At 49.6% G+C, this 20,432-nt stretch overlaps 1 protein-coding gene across 1 annotated transcript; it reads left to right on the top strand.

Annotated features, from left to right (window-relative positions):
• Positions 1 to 14,394: 14,394 nt before the first annotated feature.
• C6H2orf50 (chromosome 6 C2orf50 homolog) lies at positions 14,395 to 18,861 on the top strand. Its single transcript, XM_052184758.1, has 3 exons — positions 14,395 to 14,850; positions 17,151 to 17,190; positions 18,186 to 18,861. Exons 1-3 carry the CDS (start codon positions 14,648 to 14,650, stop codon positions 18,375 to 18,377), a joined length of 435 nt encoding a protein of 144 aa, XP_052040718.1. The 5' UTR covers positions 14,395 to 14,647; the 3' UTR covers positions 18,378 to 18,861.
• The last annotated feature ends 1,571 nt before the right edge of the window (positions 18,862 to 20,432 follow it).

A 20,432-nucleotide genomic window follows, 5' to 3' on the forward strand; every position in this document is an offset into this window, starting at 1 on the left:
GGGGTATAATTTAACCTGTAACTGCTCCCCCTTCCTGACAAAGCCTGCATCCAATGACACTGTATTAATGACTTTTCTCTTTGCTGTGACAAAATTCTAAAGAAAAGGAAGAGTGAACAGGTGAGACGGTAAGCCTGGCAACCTGAAAATATGAAAGAGAGAGCGGCCTTTGAATACGCTTGACCCAGGGAGTGGCACTGTTAGGAGGTGTGGCCTTGTCGGAGGAGGTGTGTCACTGTAGGGATGGGCTTTAAAACCCTCATCCTAGCTGCCTGGAAGCCAGTCTTTCTCCTGTTTGCCTTCGGAACAAAAGGTAGACCTCTCAGCTCCTTCTCCAGCACCATGTCTACCTGGATGCTGCCATTCCTCTGCCTTGATGAAACTGGAATGAACCTTTGAACCTGTATGCTAGTCCCAATTAAATGTTGTCTTTATAAGAGTTGCCTTGGTCATGGTGTCAAATCAAGATGGTGGTCAGGAAAGCATTTCAGAGTCAGTGGAGGAAGAAGGCATTAGCTTCCAGAAGAGCGTACGGCAGTTGTTCCTGGTGATGTGCAAGGACAGGCAGTTCTGTGTGACGAGAGCAAAGGGCACACAGAGTGGTGGATTCTGGGAATGTTTCTGGGAAACTTTAAAGCAATGGGAGTTTACCTGGCTGTCAGTTACAGAGGTCAGGATGAGCGGGTAGCTTCTTGTCATATCTATAATGTGGTGGGAGGCGAGAGCACACAAGGGAACAGAACAGAGGCAAACTCACTCTACAACAATCTCACTCAGAATAACACCACCAATGAACTCATGAGGACACAATCCTGGTGACCTAACCACCTCTCATAGCTCCTGCCAGTTGACACTTTCACACTGAGGGTGGTGGTGGGACATGAGGTTTGGGACAAACTTTCAAACTCAGCAGATGGAGATGCAGTAGGAAGACCACAAAGGAGGTACCAGTTCTTCAGTGCAGCAGGGAAACTTCACCCTTCAGGGAGTGTGGGACACGGCTTGCTGTCCTCAGACTAGCATGGAGAGGATTCACATCGCTGTGAACCGACAGCCCAAGGAGATGCATGGCCAAAGAAGGCTCATGTTTGCAGACAGACCTTGGACCACCTGTTATTCCCGCACAGCAAGCAAGGCACTGCAAGAACCCCAGGAAGCTTCCAGAAGAACCACAATGCCTTAAAGAGGCGTTCTCAGGTTTTGCATGGCTTCCCTGCACAAGCCCCTCACCCAAGAGCCATCCTGGGAAAAGCAAAGGCAGTGTCCTGCCCAACAGCAGCTCCAGAGTCTCAGGCACGTCACTCACAGTTGGAATCCGGCACCAGAGCCTCTTACAGCTGTCTGCATTCCCAACCAAAATATTAAAAGAAATATTTGTGTGTCAGTCTCTGCACTGCCCGCATTTTGCATGCATTTGTGACTGGCATCTGAGATCCCTGGAAGGCAAATGCTCATAGGGGGGAGAAGTGGGACTGGATGAGTGTGTAGGGCGTGTGGTGGGGGAAGGGGATCTGTGCAACACCCACAGCCAGCAAAGAGATGAACCTCTGGAGGCAAGAAGACAGTTGAGCTCAGCATGACTACACATCTGGTGTAGGCTCAAACTTTGGGAGTCTGACCCCAAGTAGTTTACTTTAGATGTTTAAGTACAGCACAGTTTGGTGAAAACTTATTCTAGTAATGATGATCTCAATCCTGTGTGTACAACAGAGCATACATAAATCTCTTCAAGGAACTAAGTAAGCTAAATAAAGATAGAATGTGACTATAATAAAACCCTTCTAAAGTACAAGTGATGCCTTCCATAAAGATGGTGTCTACAGATTGACTGAGACAAACAATCTTATGATAAGGGTAGGGAGAGGGTCCGGTGTGGTTTCTGACCACACATATCTCAAAGGTCACCAGGCAAGAATGCACATCCATTCTGAGCCTTCTGGGCAGATAACAGGAATTGATTTTTTTCCCCCTTGAAAGAATAACCCTGTGTGCTAAGCTTCCAGGTTCCCCTAGTGCTGCTCTGTGAGCCCCAGGACCCCATGCCTCCCACAGGTGAGGAAGCCAGCCTGATTTTACGTAGCAGGAACCACTGCGTTAGTCAGCACTCAGCGTTCAGCATCATAAAATCACATTTAGGCTAAACTTGAAAAAGGTAGGTGTGAGCCTCAACTCTGAGACTCCAGTGGGGACCACCAGGAACCATCCCTGACTGAGACCTCACATGGGGCAAGAAGACCCTTCATAGGTAGCCTTGGGTGTTGCCCGTCTCTGTAGCAGGGATTGTAATAACTCAGAAGTATAAGGCCCTTAGGATGCCATCCAGTCCAGCCCTTCCCTTTATTTTACAAATTAAACCACATGGGGCAGGTACTTTGCATAAAGAATCAAACAAATAAATCAACTACTTAAAAAGACGGATGCTGGAGGCTGGAGAGAGGATGGCTCAGTGGCTAAGGCCGAGGGCTCAGGATCCACATCAGGCGGCCCACAACCACCTGTACCTCTGAGTCTAGAGAATCCAACACTGCCTTCTGGACTGCATGAGAAACTGCATTCCCTTGTGTACATACACACACAAAGATATGTCTTAAACAAAGAATCAAAAATAAGCCTGTTTAAGAAGGTCGATGCTTGTGCATATGAATATCAAATTAATTATAATTAAATTCTACAAATTACAGGACTATCTGGAGACTTTTCTCCCTTCCCTTATAGATCATAGGACAATGTCTGATTCTTTGGGTGGCTGAGGGAGAGAGAGAGTTAAATCACTGTTGGGACCCCCCCCCCCCACCTCCGGCCAACCCTGCCGTGGAGTCTTCAACTGACTCTACATGACTCCACACAGAAGGCCTATTTTTAAAATTAGATCAGTTCTCCGTCTTCAGCATCTGACAGGGATACTCCGCTGATAATTGCCTCTTTGAGCTGTAAATTCCACGTCAGGCTTTCTCGCGCCCTGGGACTCGAAATCTCCTAACAAGAAAAGGGTGAGGCCTTCCCAGATACTTCCTCTAATTTTACATTCTCGGAGCCAAACAACTCAGAGTGGTGAGAGCAGCGAAGGAAGCCAAGGGGCTTGCTGCACAGAAGAAGGACTGAAGAGGGGTCTCAAGGGTTAGGAGCATGGAGAGGACCAGAGTTCAATTCCCGGAACCCATGCCAGTTGGCTCACAGTTCACGTAACTGCAGCTCCGGGGGATTCACCACCTTCAGTCTCCAAGAGCAGCTGCAGTTCTATGTGCACACACACACACACACACACACGTGCACACACACTACACATACACTCACAAGTGCACACACACTACACACACACACACACAAGTGCACACACACACACACACACACACGTTTAAAAATAAAAGCAAGTCTTTTAAAAAGAGGAACTCAGAAGACACAAAGACATCAGAAAAGTTAAGTGTGAAGACAGGAAATGTCGCTCCCGTCTCCAAGAGTGAAGTATAGGTAAGTTCTAGAAACAAACTGCCAAGATTTGATCCATTTTGAGGATAGTGCCAGCATGGGATATGGTGGTGGTGGTTGTTGTTGTTTTATGAGTTTTTATGTGTGTATTTTTTATGAGGGTATTTTGCTTGCATGTGTGTCTGTGAGCCACACACACCTCTTGTGTCTGAGGAAGCTAGGAGACATGGGATCCCTGAAACTGAAGTTCCAGATGGTTGTGAGCAGCCATAGTTCCAGGTCAGCCACAGTCACAGAGACTTTGTCTCAAAGCAAATCTAAACCTCAAAAGCTTCTGTAAAGGTCGGGAGTTACACTAAATTCTCCTACCACAATAAGAAGAATATTTTCAACAATGACGACGACCAGGACAATAAAGGTTGGAGAGAAGGCTCAGTTGTCATATCGCCAGTCTCTGCCTTGTTTTGATTACATCAAGGATGGGTAGCTGTTTCCTCCAGCATGTTAGTTTTAGACTCTAGCAGGGAATCTGTCAATCAGTCAGGAGTCCCCAGACACTCTACCAATCAGCCTTGCACTAAGTGCTGCTCGTGCGGAGGACCCAAGTTCCAGTCCCAGTCCCAGTCCCAGTCCCAGTCCCAGTCCCAGTCCCAGAGCAGACACACACTACAGGCCACTCACAATGGCCAGGACCTCCACCTCCAGGGGATCTGACGCCTAGGTCTTGTCAGACACACTGCGCTCAAACACAATCTTTAAAAAAAAATCTCTTTAAATCATAATAAATGGTACCCCGGACTTTGGCGGCTATGGTTAGTTGAATGGAAAACCTCCCTCGTGGGCTTGTGTGTTTGGACACTTGGTCCCCTGTTGCTGGGACTGTTTGGAGAGGTTGTGGGACTTCTAGATGGTGGAGCCTAGGGGCTGGCTGTGGGGTTTACAGCCTAACCCTGTCTTGACTCCCCTCCCCCCACTAACAGTGTGACGGGCGGTCTCACATCCCCACTACCACACCTCCTCTGCCATGCTGGACTGTGTCCCCTCAAACTGTGAGCCCAAAATGAATCCTTTCTCCCCTGAATTCCTTCTTGTCATGTATTTGGTCACCACAGCCAAGAGAGTGACTAACATAGCAGCTAAGGGCTGCAGAGAGTTGAGAAGTGCCAGTTTGCCACCATGTTAGCCAGCAGACAGCAGGACTTCCAATGGACGACATAAACGATAGCAAAACAGTAAAGCAAAGACTCTCCCGGAAACTTACAGTGTAGCTGCAGAAGCAACTGGGGTTCCCTCCAGCTCCATGACAGCTCATGAAGTCCTTAGGAGACCAAGGGCCCCCAGTGCTGGGGCATCTGCGGGCGTTTGCATTGGCACACTCTCCACAGTCTTAGCCAGTGTTGGCCCTGTGAGATGCCACACACTCCACTAAGAACATCACACATAATCTAACTTGGTTTGATTTTGCTACAAACTTTTTTTTTGGTGGGGTCGGGGGGACAGCCAGCCAGTGTCTACTTCTTCACAGAGGAACCTCTTAAGGACCAGATGGGATTCCTCCAAGATCCACTCCTCAGTGAAGTTGGGACCCCCAAACTGCCCACACTTCTGACAAAAGCCAGCTACCATTGCTTCTGTGGCCTGCAAAACCACATTCTATGTGTTGAGTGCTAATGAAAGGAGGAGGCATCCCCCCCCACACACACACTCAGGCCTGACCTCCTGCTTACTCTTAGATACCATATTTTCTCTGCACAGTTCACCACTGAGGGGATTTAAGCCCCAAACACAGGATGCAAAAAGAATGTGCCCAAAATTATTGATGGGACCCCCCCTAAAATACAAACACATGCTCATTCCCACTGGGCACAATGACTGCCGTGTGAACAGGGACTCGTAGTTAAAGCCTGATTAGTAGAGATCTCTAGAACAAAGCTGTTCCCTCAGATGAGCACCCGCACCCTAAGAGGAGGACTGGTCTTGTTCGTGGTGTCTCAGGGGATCCCTTCCTGATTGACAGGTTCCCCACCAGTTTGTAGAACTGACATAAATCCGAGGAAGCATTGATGGATGACCCTGGAGGTAATCAAAGCAAGGCAAACACTGGCAACGTAATAAGTGTGGTAGTGGCAGCTCCATCAGTGAAGGAAGGATTTGCCCGTCCAGTTTGGGATTGTAGAAATCATGTTCTTTTGTCTCCTGTTACCCTGTAATTTGTTCCCAAACTCTCCTCAAAAATCAGTGTCTTAGTTAGGTTTCTATTACTGTGATGAAACACCATGACCAAATATAATTTCCCAAGCTCCTACAGAGCAACCCAACTCTCAACAGAGAGCTACAGAGCTCTCAACACTCAATGGCTTTGTAACCCCAAAGTTTCAAAGTTCTTTGACAAAGGCATAGTTGGGTCTGTCACAGCAATACCCCACAATCCTGGTACCAACATGTCTCAGAGTTCTTATTGCTGTGATGAAACCCCATGACCAAAAGCAATGTGGAGAGGAAGGGGTTTATTTCACCCACAGTTCCATATAACAGTTCATCACCAAAGGAAGTCACGGCAAGAGCTTGGAGCTGATGCAGAGACCATGGAGGGATGCTACTTACGTAGAGAACCCAGGACCATCAGCCCAGGGTGGCTCCACCCACAACAAGCTGGCCTCTTCCCCCATCAATCACAGTGATGGCTGTTCCTGGTTGTCAACTTGACTACATCTGAAAGGAGCTACAATCAAGGAATGGAAGGCACACCTGTGATCCAGATCTTTTTTTAAAATTTATTTTCTAATTATTTGTTTACATTCCAAATGCTTTCCCCTTTCCCGGTTCCCTGCTCCCCATATGTCCCATAAGCCCTCTTCTCTCCACCCATTCTCCAATCACCTCCCTCCTTTTTCTCTGTCCTGATACTCCCCTACAATGCTGGATCAAGCCTTTCCAGGATCAGGGCCCTCTCCTTACTTCTTCATGGGAGTCATCTGTTACGCTAATTGTGTCTTGGGTATTCAGAGCTTCAGGGCTAATTAATATCCACTTATCAGAGATTGCATTCCATGTGTGTTCTTTTGTGATTGGGTTACCTCACTTAGGATGATATTTTCCAGTTCCAACCATTTGCCTAAAAATTTCATGAATTCATTGTTTTTAATTACAGAGTAGTATTCCATTGTGTAAATATACCACATTTTCTGTATCCATTCCTCCCAACTCACTCTGTAGACCAGGCTGACCTCAAACTCAGAAATCTGCCTGCCTCTGCCTCCCAAGGGCTGGGATTAAAGGCATGCGCCACCACCACCAGGTTGTGATCCAGATCTTGAGGCTGGAAGACACAGGCTTCTGACCAGGATCTTGACACGGGATGACACTTGGTTTTGATGGAGATCTTGAGACAGAGTGGCCCTGAAAAGCTTAGGCCCAGGCAGGGTAGTACACGCCTTTACTCCCAGGAGACCAAGGCAAGACAATCTCTGAGCTCACGGACAGCCTGGGACAAAGCAAGTTCCAAATCCAGGTATAGTGGTACACACCTTTAATCTGGACCACACGCTCTGCTGGAGGCCTACACAAGGACATTCGAAGAAGGAAGACTTGGTCTTCTTCACCTGCTTGCACTGACTTGCCAGCACATCTGTTGGAACCCGCTTCTTCAGGATATACAGAAGGCCAGCTGAAACAACTACCCTCATGGGACTGAGCAACTACTAGATTCTTGGACTTCCCATTCACAGCTGCCCATTGTTGGGTTAGTTGGACTACAGACTGTAAGTCATTGCAATAAATTCCCTTAGTCTATAAAAACACTCTATACGTTCTGTGACTCTAGAGAACCCTAACTAATATGATCACTAATTAAGAAAATACCCTCCAGCAGGGTCTTATGGAGAAAATGAGGCTCCCTCCTTTCAGACGACTCTAGTTTCTGTCATGTTGGTGTAAAACTTGCCTGTACAGCAAGGTTTCCCGCCCCTCCTCCTGTAGTTAGGAAGATGAGAAACTCCACCTCCTGGAAGAGAGTCGAGCGTGGGAGAAGACACCAGCCCTCCAAGCCTGACTTGGATGTGAGCCCAAGCAGTACAACTTTCTCCCTGAGGCTTTAGACTTGATGCTCCTGCTCTCTGGGCCATTTTCTCCATCTATAAAATGGGCATGACAGCACGACACAGGTCACAGTGAAGTGCAGCTGAGCTGAGGTCTAAACACCCCCAGCACAGCCTCAGCACGTGGTTGGAAAGAGCCTTAGGTCCCCGCCTCCCTGTCCCCAGAACCGTGACAACTGTGAAAACCAAATGTCCCTTTGTGAGCTCCCCCAATTCCCAGTCTTCTTTCTTAGAGGTGACACTGTTCATGGAGTCTCCTGGGCATTGGCTTTCCTTGCTCAGCACACTCGGCACAGATGGCACTGGCAGAGAACTGCCTCAGACCTGCCAGGGGTCAGAATGTTTCCCCAGCAAGGAGGACACCCTGGGCTCAGGATTCAGGAAGGAGGAATAAGGACTCAGTGGTCATGGAGACTGAAACAGTCCCAGACCCAGAGCCAGGGATCTGGAGGCCCCACAAGGTTGTTGTCCAGCCCTAGCATGTCTCACGACAGGCTCCGTGTGGACATGAGCTCCATGTACTTCACAGTGGGAAGGCCCCAGGTAACCTGTGTCCTCACCCAGCATGGCTGCCCCTACTCTGCGAGGCAGTGTAGCCCCTACTAGAGCACCCAGGAAAGACCCCTGGGTTACCCCAGCTAGTGAGCAAACTGGGCTTTGACTGGAAACTGAGGTCAAATTCCCCCAGCTGGTAAGCCTGGCCCAGGCTGGAAGCAAGCAGGGATGGATTCCGCTGGAGTCTTGGGTGAGGACTCGAAAGGTGAGGACAACGGGCTCATTCTTTGATCTGAAGCCAAGCTCACACATTTGCATCAGCAAATCCCATGAGCCCCTGGAAACCAGAATGTGGACTAAAGGGGACCCTGACAGCACCCAGCAACAGTACTCACACACAGCACTCACCCAGACTGCGTTCTGTCTGCAAGCAGCAGCTCAGGTGTTAAAATCTTGTCACCCCTCCAACTGGTACACAGCCCAAACTCCAAAGCCCTCCTCAGTCAGCCCCTCAAGCTCCAGGCTGCCTCCGTGTGCCCAGTCTTTCCCAGCCACCTTCTCTGATCATTAAATCTGTTTTCTGTCTTGGATCAGAAACGACCACTGTCTGGTGGCGCATCCCTTTACTGCCAGTCACCAGGAGGCAGAGGGAGGTCTGAGCTCAAGACCAGCCTGGTCTACAGAGCAAGTTCCAGGACAGCTGGACCTACACAAAACAAACAAAAAGAAAAGGGAAAAAATGGAAAGAAATAAAGGGAGGGATGGATGGAGGGAGAGAGAGAGAGAGAGAGAGAGAGAGAGAGAGAGAGAGAGAGAGAGAGAGAGAGCCACCTTGAGGGGAGAGAACAGTAATAACTCAAAGCCACGTGAAGGATACAAAGCTACTGGGCGCCCCCTGCTGCCCAAAGTATGCATTGCAACCACAGCCTGCTCTAGTCTCACCATCAGAAACATAATTTTGGGGAACCTAAATAAAGAAAATGAAGATGGTAATCCAGATTTTTTTCCCCAATGCTTGAAATATCCTCAGTTACTTCTGAAAACCAAAGTAAAACTTCAGAGTGCTCTACCCCATCAAAGACCAGGCCTTAGAGGTGTGGCTACCAGCAACAGCCTTCTTGCCTGGGGTACCAAGACAGGTTGTGGGCTTCTGACCCAGGGAGTCTGCCCCTAAACGCATACGTAACCAGCTGAGCTTCACAAAGCAGTTAGAATACTTCAGTGAGAAATACAGGTGAACACTTCTAACAAAGTATGTTAAACTGTTGTCTTATTTTATTTTATTTGTATCATTTTTGAAACAAGATCTCATGTGTCCCAGACTAGCCTTAAACTCCCTTTTCAGTTGAGGACAACCTTGCCCTTCGGATCTCGAGTCTCCACCTCCTATGTGCCAGGATGGCTGACTCACGCCACCATGCTGTTTATGCAATGCCAGGATAAACTCTGGGCTTCATCTATAGCCAACTGAGCCGCAGCCCCGGCCTGCAGCTGACTGCTGTTTTTATTATTGTTAATATAATTAGTTGTCAGAGAATTGCTTTAACCATCTCCCAGAGGTTCGATTGGAGTGAAATTGTAACATGTCCACTTGCTAAAAATGATCTGGGAAGCCCCTGGGAGCCACAGAGAGGAGGAGGGAAGTGTCCTCCAGCTGTGCCCAAACTCTGCAGAGAGGAGGAGGAGGTGTCGCCAGCTGTGCCCAAACCCTGCAGCCTGGATGGAGCAGATGCTCTCCGCGTCAGAGAGAGCGGACAGAGGAGCCCTTCTCAGGCCTGCACCTTGGACAAGTCATGAAACTTGTTGATTCTTTTTTCCCTCCGTGTGCTGGGGCTGTTACCTTCCACACCAAGCAGGTGAAGGTTGAGGCTGATGTGTGTCAAACGCCCGGTGCATTGTGGGAACTGATTGCTAGATGGTTAAGTTTGGGTTGGTTTTGAGATGGTCTCCATAAATAGCCTACGCTGGCCCAGAACTCACAACCCTCCTTCCCTGACCTCCTAGGGACTGGGATAAAATATGAACCAGCTCAGCAGACTAAGAAATGGTCTGATTCATATTTCTCAGAAGAAGCCAGATGCCTTGTGGTATTCTGTTACTGCAGGCTAGCACTCAGATTCAGAATCCAAGAGAGATTTAAGGGACTGTGTCTACTATCTGATGGCCCTTTCTATGGGCCCAGATAAACCCAGCTCTCTGGACTCACAACAATACTGTTTTCTCTTCTACCAATGGGAGGCTTTTTTTTTTTTTTTTAGATGTTAACACGATTCTCAAAAAGAAGTCATCTTAGTAGCTGAGTTAGAGGATTCGTGCACACACGGGCTGGGGCGTTGAGGCAGGGTGGGCATGAATTGGAGGCTACCCTGAGCTATATGGCAAAGCCTGTGTCAGAGAGAGAGAAAGAGAGACAGACAGACAGACAGACAGACAGAGACAGAAGAGACAGACAGAGACAGAGAGAGACAGAGACAGACAGAGACAGAGAGACAGAGATAGACAGAGAGAGACAGAAACACAGAGAGACAGAGAGAGACAAAGACACAGAGAGACAGAGAGTGCTCCTGACGGCTAAGCTGTCTCTCTCCGCCCCACCCTCTGCTTTCTCTTCAATTATTAACACACTTAATGCTGCAGAGAGTGGTCTGAACAGCCGCATATCTGAGTGAGTTTTTCTACAGAATAAATGTCTGGGAACGGTAAAAGCCACAGGCATCATATGCCCACGGTGGCTTTAAAACATGTCTGTGACTAACTCCATGCTTCTCCCATCACGGGAGGATTATTGTCAATAGCATTAACTCTTCCTTGACTATGGTTGAGAGCACTCGCTTCCAAGGTGCACAAGATGGTAGACATGACCCAAGGTGGCTACTGTGGCATGTATATACCCCATACCCAAAAACATACATACATACATACATACATACATGTAAACTTAACAAAGAGCAATATCTGAGAAGATAGATATTTTAGTTAATTCCTCATTCACATAGCTGGCCCCACATCCAAGTTGAAGCCAGCCCTGGCCTGGTCTCTGCCCAGTTCCTAGGAAGCTGTGGGCGTTTACTTAGAGTTGATTATTGTGTGTCTGGGAAGTCTTCCAAGAAGCTTCAGTAACAACTAAATTCCCAAGCTGGGTTCACTCTCTGTGTATCACAGGAGAGCCCTAGACAGCCTTCATCTGGACCCTAACTCTTACTAATATGCCTATAGGATGGATTTTGCACAGCTGGAGCTGTGTACCTGAGGCAAGGGTCCTCCCAACTCTACAGAGACACAGTGCCCTTGGGTTCCACAGGGACACAGTCGGCCATCATGAAACCAGGAACACAGAACAACTCCATTCAAAAAGCAATCCTGGAAAGTAAAGAAATGCAATGATAAAATGGCTAGTGTATTTCTTCACACCTCAGAGTTTCTCTTTAAGATGGAGGTGTGATCAGCTCAGAGAAGAACCATCCCAGCCCACTTAAGATTGCATTCCTTGGCTTTAAACTTTAACCTTAAACGACCAACTTACACGAAAATATTTCGCCTCCTGAAGAGCAGCCTGGCCCAGTGCGAGAGCCGCTCTAAATGCCTGGCTGGTGGTTTCAGCCTGTGCGCTGCATTTCCTGTCACTGGAGAACACAGGCAGAGGACCAAGGCTGACGCATCCGCATCAACGAGCCACATGACTGTCCCTAACTGCTGAGGGCCACTGCCCACATCAGCCTGGTAAGGACTCCCCTCGGCACACAGAAAGGACATTTGGGGGCAACAGTTTCCCTTCTCCTCAAGAGAGAGAAATCTCCTGGGCTTCCAGGGAGTCGGCTAGAGCTGTATGGTTAGGACTCAATATCACAGTGCTGTACAGGATACAGAGCCACCGCCAGAGACATCGGCACCCACAAAACTGCCCAGTTATGGGAGGAAAACAAAGGAGAGGTGGAAATGGGCTGCTTGGGATTAGGGGACAAACGGAAGTCCTCAATGTGTCTTTTATGAGCTAAACTCAAGGCCACCTGGACAGTCACCCCTGTTGTGTTCTTCCCCGAAGACTGGGCTTCAGTGTGGGCCTGAGTGTGACTCGGTGTAGGGTCTATGTCTACAAAAGCTGTCCAGGGTGGTCGGGAGGCTCAGCAATGTCAATGACAGGATGCTGTGGGCTCTCTGGGCTCTCAGCAGGAGCCTGCATTGCTGCCCTGGCTGATTTTATGTCAGCTTAACACAAGCTAGAGTCATCAGAGAGGAGGGAGCCTCAGCTGAGAAAATGCCCGCATAAGATCCAGCTGCAAGGCAATTTTCTGTTTCTTTTTTTCTCCATAATCCATATTTTTTAAATAAACTTTTTATTGATTCTTTGTTTCACATCAGGCACCTCCAGTCCCACTCATCTCCCCATCCTCTCATATCCACCCTTTGCCCTTGCAACCTCCCCCCAAAACACACACACACACACAAAGAAAAAATGAAAAAAGGCACCAGTTGTGGTGCATACAGGTAGGATTTGTGGAAGGAGGCAGAGGCAGGAGGATCATGAGTTCGAGGCCAGCCTGGGCTACACATTTTTAGGGGGAGCTGGAGAGATGGCTCGGTGGTTAAGAGCACTGACTACACTTCCAGGGGTCCTAAGTTCAATTCCCAGCAACCACATGGTGGCTCACAAACATTGGTAATGGGATCCAATGCACTCTTCTGGTGTGTCTGAAGACAGCTACAGTGTACTTCTATACATTAAATAAGTAACTAAATCTTTAAAAACATCAAAGAAAAAAGGCATAGAAAACATCTCATCATGGAAGCTGCAGTGTGTCACAGCGTGTCCCACAGTAGATCCCTCTGTCCACACAGCTTCACTTGCAAATGTTCCTTGCAATGAGTCATGGGTCCGGTTCGAGATCTTTGGCTTCTGCTGCATCGTCAGTATTGGATCCTCAGTGGGACTCCTCCTGGTTATCCTGCTTTCGCCATGAAGATCCTGCAGCTTCAGAACACAGGACTGGTCCTTTCATGTGTCCCAACCATTTGCAAATGATACAGATTTTGGAGTGAGCCAATTCAGAGTCCTTGATCTGGGCCAGGTGGTACCTGAGGGGGTCAGCATCTCAACTCTCCCTTCTTTGCACCTCCAGGGAGAGCTCTCCAGCGCTGCCCCAGCTAGACCACCCAGTGCTGATGTGGGCAGGAGGCAGGTTCCGCTCTCCTGCTCCCAAGCCCTGAGGGCCTGCTCGCCTGCACCAGTGGACTGCCCAGGGCTATGGCCTTCAAGGGGTTAGACCAGTTCTCCTGCTCTCATCCGGGTAGGTAGGGCTGATCACCCCTGCCTCCACCATCTGAACTGCTCCACTGCGCTGCCCAGTCAAGGTGCAGGGCTGGCTCTCCTGAGTGCTGTGGGCAGTGAGGGGGTGGGGCTGGTAAGGCATTTTCTTAATTAGTGATTGATGGAGGAGGGCCCAGGCCATTATGTGTGGGCAGTGCCGTCCCTGGGCAGGTGGCCCTGGGTTCTAAAAGGCTGAGGGCTGGAGAGGTGGCTCGGCTGTACAGATTTCTCAGCTCACTGACTGCTCCTCCAGAGGTCCTGAGTTCAACTCCCAGCAACCACGTGGTGGCTCACAGCCATCTATAATATAATCAAAAGAGGGTCTGATGCTCTCTTCTGGCATGCAGGTGTACATGCAGATAGAGCACTAATATACATAAATAAATAAATAAATAAATAAGTCCTTTTTAAAAAAGATAGCAGGCTGAGCAAGCCATGGGGAGCAAGCCAGTAAGCAATACCTCTCCATGGCTTCTGCAATGGCTGCAAGCTACAGGTGTTAGGCCTGCTTGAGTTTCTATTCTTTCTTACTTCCTTCAGTGATAGATTACGATGTGGAAGTGGAAGTCAAATAAGCCATTTCCTTCCCAACTTGCTTTGGTCATGATATTCCATCACAGCAATTAGAAACCCTAAGATAGCCGGGCAGTGGTGGCGCAAGCCTTTAATCCCAGTACTTGGGAGGCAGAGGCAGGCGGATTTCCAGTTCGAGGCCAGCCTGGTCTACAGAGTGAGTTCCAGGACAGCCATGGCTACACAGAGAAACCCTGTCTCGAAAAACAAAACAAAACAAAAAAACAAACAAAAAAATCCTAAGAGGCCTTCACTTCCTGCCCCCTTCTCTTGTCCCTTCGTCTGGGATTCTCCACTAGGGGGCAGCACAGGATCGTGCGTGTTCACTAACCCTCCCAGGTCCGCCGAGCACGGAGCGTTCAAGGCTTTCCAGAGACCCAGAGTCAGACACTGTCCCGCCCTCCCGCCCAGGAGAAGAGCTGGGCAAAGCTCCTACCATCTGCGCCCCACCGAATGGCTCGGATGTCCTGAGGGCACACACCGGGTCCGCCCCTTCCACCCCGTGCGCACTTGGGAGTCGCCTGTTCCCTGGGCGACGGTCAACACAGGCAGAGCTGCAAACACAGCTGGGCGCAGATGCTGCCCCAGCCTGGAGAGTTTCTGTCCTCCGTTAGCCACTGTCTCTGAGCTCGACATCCGGTGGGGGACGATGCGGGAGCACCTTGTGCAGGTTATCCTGGGTTAAAACGAGAGTCTCAAGCAGTCTGTCTCTTTTCTCTCTTCTCTCCCTGTCCTGCTTCTCCAGCCCCCCATGGGCAGCCAACCACGAACCACATCAGCTGGGTACCAAGTGCCCGCTACCAGGCAGCTTGCCTCAATCTCCGCGGCCCGGGATGGCCCTGCAGCAGGCGGGGCTCTCGCCAGTAGCTGCCAGGGGACCCCAGCCCTGGGTGTGCAGCAGGACCAGCTGTGGAGGGAGCTTGTGGAAGCCGAAGCGAGAGGCCAGCGGCGCTGGTGAGTGTCGTCCCCGACCCCTGCTCCGGGAGACCTCCCACACCTCCACCCGCTGAGGAAAGAGTTTATGTGGAAAGATCGGAGCGGGAGAACATGGAAGTAGGATGAGGGAGAGGAAACCCTAGGCTTAGACTGTGGCTGAAGCAAGGAGAGGAGCCCAGGCCCTCATTCCCCACAGACAGCGGGGAACATAGGCACAGACAGGGCTCTGGTCCCATTTCCAGACACACAGCAATCTCTGACCCTCCTCTTCTGGGAGGAAGCTGGCCGCTGGAAGTCATGGCACCGCCTGGGGCGGGATGCCAGCCTGGGGGTGGGGTGGGGTGGGGTGGGGATAGGGTGGGGGTGGGGAGCCTCCTTCGTGCATTCATTCAGCGAAGGATGCCAGGGAAGGCCTGTAGGTTTGCCCAGGGTTCCCAGGGATCTTCCCTTCCAGGACTCCAAGAGAAGCAGGTAGGCTCCGCAAGTATGGAGACTCTGAGCTGTAGGCCCAGTGTGGGTTTGACATTTGTAAGACAAAACCAAAGAACATGGAGTGGCTGAAGCCCTTTGGGAAGGAAGATGGCTACAGAGCGGCCACCCAAACCCGTGAGAAGTCTAGATGAAGGCTGCATTTTTAGTTTCTTTTCATCTCCCCCCCCCCCCCTTTTGTCTGGCGATCAGACTCAGGGTGATAGCAATGGGTGCTCCCTGATGCTGTAGAACTGCTGGGGTGTCCCTGGGAAAATCTGACAGCATTCATCCTCTGTGTTGACTGTGGTGTGGGAGCACAGGAGAGGCACAGGCCGTTCACTTTCCTCCTAACAAGGCCTTTGGGGAAAAAAATTAAAAAAAAAAAAAAACACCCTGACCCCCCAAAAGACTTCATTAAAAATATGTAAACTTGGTACTGGAGAGATGCCTCAACGGTTAAGATCACTTGTTCTTACAGAAGACCTAGGCTCAGTCAGTCGCTAGAACCCACATCTAGTAGCTCCTGACTGCCCACAAGGCCAGGTTTAAGGAATCTGGCGCCCTCTTCTGGTCTCTGCAGGTACTGCACACACAGTATGCAGTGCACATACAGACACATGCATTATTTGGAATCTTGTAGTATGTAAAGCTGAGTCCTAACGTGGTGTTTTAGTTGCTTTTTTATTGCCATGATAAAAAAAAACCACGACTAAGGCAACTTATAAAAAAGTATTTAATTGGGGATTTATGGTTGCAGAAGGATAGAATCTCTGATCATCATGGTGGAAAATATGGCAGCAGACAGGCAGGCGTGTTGCTGGAGAAGTCGCTGAGAGCTCACATCTTTATCCACAAGTGCAAGGCAGTGAGAGCCAACTGGGAATGGCATGGGCTTCTGAAGTGCACAGTGACACCCCTCCCCCAAAAGGCCACACCTCCTAATCCTTTCAAAACAGTTCTACCAACTAGGAACCAAGTGTTCAAATAAATAAGCCATTCTTATAAAATAGGGACTGTTCTCATTCAAACCATCACAAATGGTGTTGACCAAAGCCTGTAATGCCAGTGAAGGTAGAGTCAGGAGGGCCCAAAGGCCAAGGCTGCCTGGTGTAGCAGCGTACACCTTAAACGCCAGCACAAAGAGCCAGAGGCAGAGGCAGGCAGATCTCTGTGAGTTCAAAGTCAACTTGGTCTACACAGAAAGTTCCAGGCCAGCTAAGACAACAGTAGGACCCCATCTCAAATTTAAAAATGAAAAGAAGAGGAGGAAGAGAAGGAGGAGGAGGAGGAAGGGGTAAGAAGAGGAGGAGGAGGAGGAGGCAGCAGCCAAGATCATTGTCCGTTACATCATGAGTCCTGAGCTAACTTGGACTAAAACAAATGAACAGATAAGGAACATGGAAACTTGAAGTGCTAAACATACCCTTGGAGTTAGAAGAATGTGTGGACATTACAAGAACAAAATAGAAAACGTAGCTGGCCACTCTGCATGCCTCTCCTTAAATAAAGCCCGGACCCTTCGCACTTATTGTGGCTATATAGCATTTTAATTCCTCCATGGTAATATAAAGACCTAAAGACAGAGTAGACGTTAATTTTCAAGATATTCCAGAAAACAAACAAACAAGATACAATTGAGCTAGGGAGATGGCTCACTGGTTAAGAGCACTGGCTGCCCTTCCAAAGGACCTGGGTTCAGTTCCCAGCATCCACATGACAGCTCACAGCATCAGTGTTTCTAGTTCTAAGGGATCTGACACCCTCACACAGGTATATATGCCGGCAGAACACTAGTGCACATTAAGAAACAAACAAAAACCCTCACAATCCTGTGCTTTCCTTTCCAGGGCTGAGAACTGGGGTTTCCTAAAAGACTACGACCCTCTGGTAAGACAGCACCCCACCTCTGGAAAACTGCTTTCAGTGTGGACATTTGTTCTTTCCTCATTTAACAAAAATTTTTTTGAGGACCTACTCAGTTCTCTGTGAAGAAAAGAAGTGAAGAATAAAAATGTTGTTTTAAGTAACTAGGGGTCTAATGGAAAATAAAATATTTATATAGAACATTTAAAAAAACGTACCCAGTATTTGATTTTATTAAAGATGTGTTTTCACTGAGAGGTGGTAGTGCATGCCTTTAATCCCAGCACTTGGGTGACAGAGGCAAGTGGATCTGGGGTTGAGACCAGCCTGGCCTATGCAGAATTCCAGGACAACCAAAGCTATGCAGAGAAACATTGTCTCAAAAACCCCAACCAACCAATTAAAGATATATTTTCCTTCTTGGGGGGAAGGGGAATGTAAATGTGTGTTTCTCTGTGTGCTTCTATATAGAGCGGGGCAGGGGGCTGGAGAGACAGTTTTTCATAATATGGATGCTAAGAACTGAACTCTTGACAGTTGGAAGTGTGAGCCTTAGCCATTAGCGGCTGAGCTATCTCTCCAGCTCTGCTGGTCTTAATAAAAATAAACCAAGTGAAGCAGTTGTAGTGTCGCACACACTTTGGAGGCAGAGGCAGGCGAATCACCTGCATTAAGGCCGACTGTTCGGAACAGCTCGTCACAGGCCAGCCAGGGCTGCAGAGTGAGACCTTGTCTCATTGCTCATTTACACCGAGACTTCTCCCCTAGTTAGGGAGTCTGCTGTGTGTAGGAATGTGTGCCCAAGTCCCCTGAGGACTTCAGGACGCTGTCTCTGAGTCTACCTCTCCAGTCCACCCTCCACTCTGACTGAAATGAATGTTGTCGCGATCCTTTCTAGCCCCCGTCCTGGTTTCCGGTTCCAGACTGGGATATGAGTAGCCAAGGAACACCTCAAACCTAGCGCGCAGCTTCTTCTTTATCCCATGAGGTGTGTGACCTGGGATGTCTCCTCCCCTCAGGGAAATAAGAAGGAGCCTCGGGAGCTGCCTGCCAGCGTGCCCTTCTTCTCAGACATCGTCCCCTGCTCCACAAGCCGGGAGGTGGGCAGCAGGGTGGACACGCCCCTGGGAAGAGCCCTCAGCCACATGGACTTCTTCTTTGTGGAAGGCACTCGGAAGAAGAAGCCAGAGGAGGAGCTGCAGCCGCAGTAGAGGCGCTCTCAGGGCTGGCACAGCAGGTAGGTAAGGAGCGGACAAAGCCCAGCGAGTCCTCACAGGTGCTGTTGACTCGGTCCCACGCCAGGCATGAGGAGGATTCCAGGACCTCGGAACCTCAGCCCTTCCAGTTCAGGACCCCAGAGATTCTTGGAAAGGGAGCCCAGTGCTAAGATCGGTCGGGAGCACGTTTAATGAGTTCAGTCTGACCTCAGAACCATGAGGTTGCTCACAGCCCCTGCCTCCGTCTGTCTGCGGCTGCCGGGGTACCTCGGACATGTCTGTGCACGCAGGTGCCGTCGGAGGCCAGAGAACAGTGGATCTCCTGGAACTGGAGTTAGAGATGGCTGCGAGCCACCATGTGCGTGCTGAGGATGGAGCCTGGGTCCTTTGCAAGTGTTTTCCACTGCGAAGCCATCTCTCCAGCCCCGGTCTTCGCTTACCTTTCTTCCTCCCAGACTTCCACTTGAATAGAAATAGCTGTTTGGGAGGCAGTGGGTGTGCAGAGCATGCTTATGCCACAAACACATATTACACCTGTACTGAGCCCCTAACGGTTACCTCTGCACCTATCTAACCCAAGGCAGGCACTTGATGGCCGTGTGATACTGCCACAGTATGACCTTGGCTTCTTCGGGCAGGGGTCCAGGGCTCCCAAGCCTAGAAGCACAGCCACTTAACAGATGCTGTAGCATTTCAGCCCAGATCACCTTCATAGGTATTTCTGTCACTATCCACAAAGTCTAGAAGCCACATCAAACATTTGAACTAGCCCGGTCAATTCTCTATGATGTGTGACTTGGGGCAGCAATACCTCTCCAGGCCTCCATCTCCACAGTTAGAGGATGGACAGGGGAGGGGAAGAGACAGATCTCAAGGATATCACAGAGGCTGCTCTTCTGCAGAGCACATCGGTCAGCAGGGACCAGACAGCGCAACTCACTGCCCCCTTTCCCATGCACAAACCTCAGCTGCAACATCACACCGGGGTTTCTTGTCTACATGTCTCCTAGTTTCTTGGACCAACAGGCTCCTGGCTGGGCTGGCCAACAAGCCCAGGCTGTTCAGGACCAGAGTGCCAGGGCCAGCTGAATCAAGAGAGCCTGCTGGAGACTACAGCATAGAGTGTCTGCTTCACTCTGAAGGCCACAGCCAGCCCCACATACCCTCCACCTCTGCCTCATCTTCAGGCTCTCCAAGAAGATGCCCGCTTCTGACCTTCACTATTATATCCACAGGCTGACGGAATAAAGGTCCAGCCACCAGCGTCTTCTTTCTCTGGGTCTAGAACAAGGAACTCTAGATGAGTCAAGTGACACCAAACCTCCACAACATCACTGGAGAAGTCTAGGGGGCTTCCTCTAGACAGTCAAACAGGGCAGCTCAGAGCCCACAGGCTGGGTGGCACCAGGGGACCAGAAGGGCCTGGGCTAGATGGGCCACAGCAGCCGGGAAAGGACCCCCCTCCCTTCAGTTCCAACCACTGCTTCTGTGAGAGCCCCTGCCTCCCTCTGTCTACTCCAGTGATAAAGGCACGGAGTGACCTTTAGGCATCTTCCTGGTCTAGAAATGATGAGGTAATGGAGGAGGGACACATGAGCTGGCCCCGGGGCTGCCTACCCACCACATTTAGGACAATATGGATACCAAAGGAAGGAAAGTAGGAAGCTAAGCCTGGCTTGACTCCCCACCCTTGACCAGTGTGCACACACAAACACACGTACACACAACTAATAATTACACATTTTCAGAATGTGTAATTCTGAACTCTTGTGGACTGTAGAATAAAGAAGAACAGAAAATCCCCATCTTACGGCTAGCATAGTCATAGCTAATTTCGGGATGGATTAATAAAGCCCATGGGAACCGTTAGTGGGAGATTACTTGGGAGCCCCATCGTAGAAGGGTGGCTGACAAGATGTGCCTTCCGAAATGACACGCTGGAGACATCAACTGTGTGCCCGAGGAGCCCTCCAGCAGACAGATAATAAAGGAGCAAGACGAGAGTCACCAGGACATGAAGTGACATGAAGGTCACTTCATGAATGACAA

Source organism: Apodemus sylvaticus, chromosome 6 (assembly GCF_947179515.1).
Source record: "Apodemus sylvaticus chromosome 6, mApoSyl1.1, whole genome shotgun sequence".
NCBI lineage: Eukaryota > Metazoa > Chordata > Mammalia > Rodentia > Muridae > Apodemus > Apodemus sylvaticus.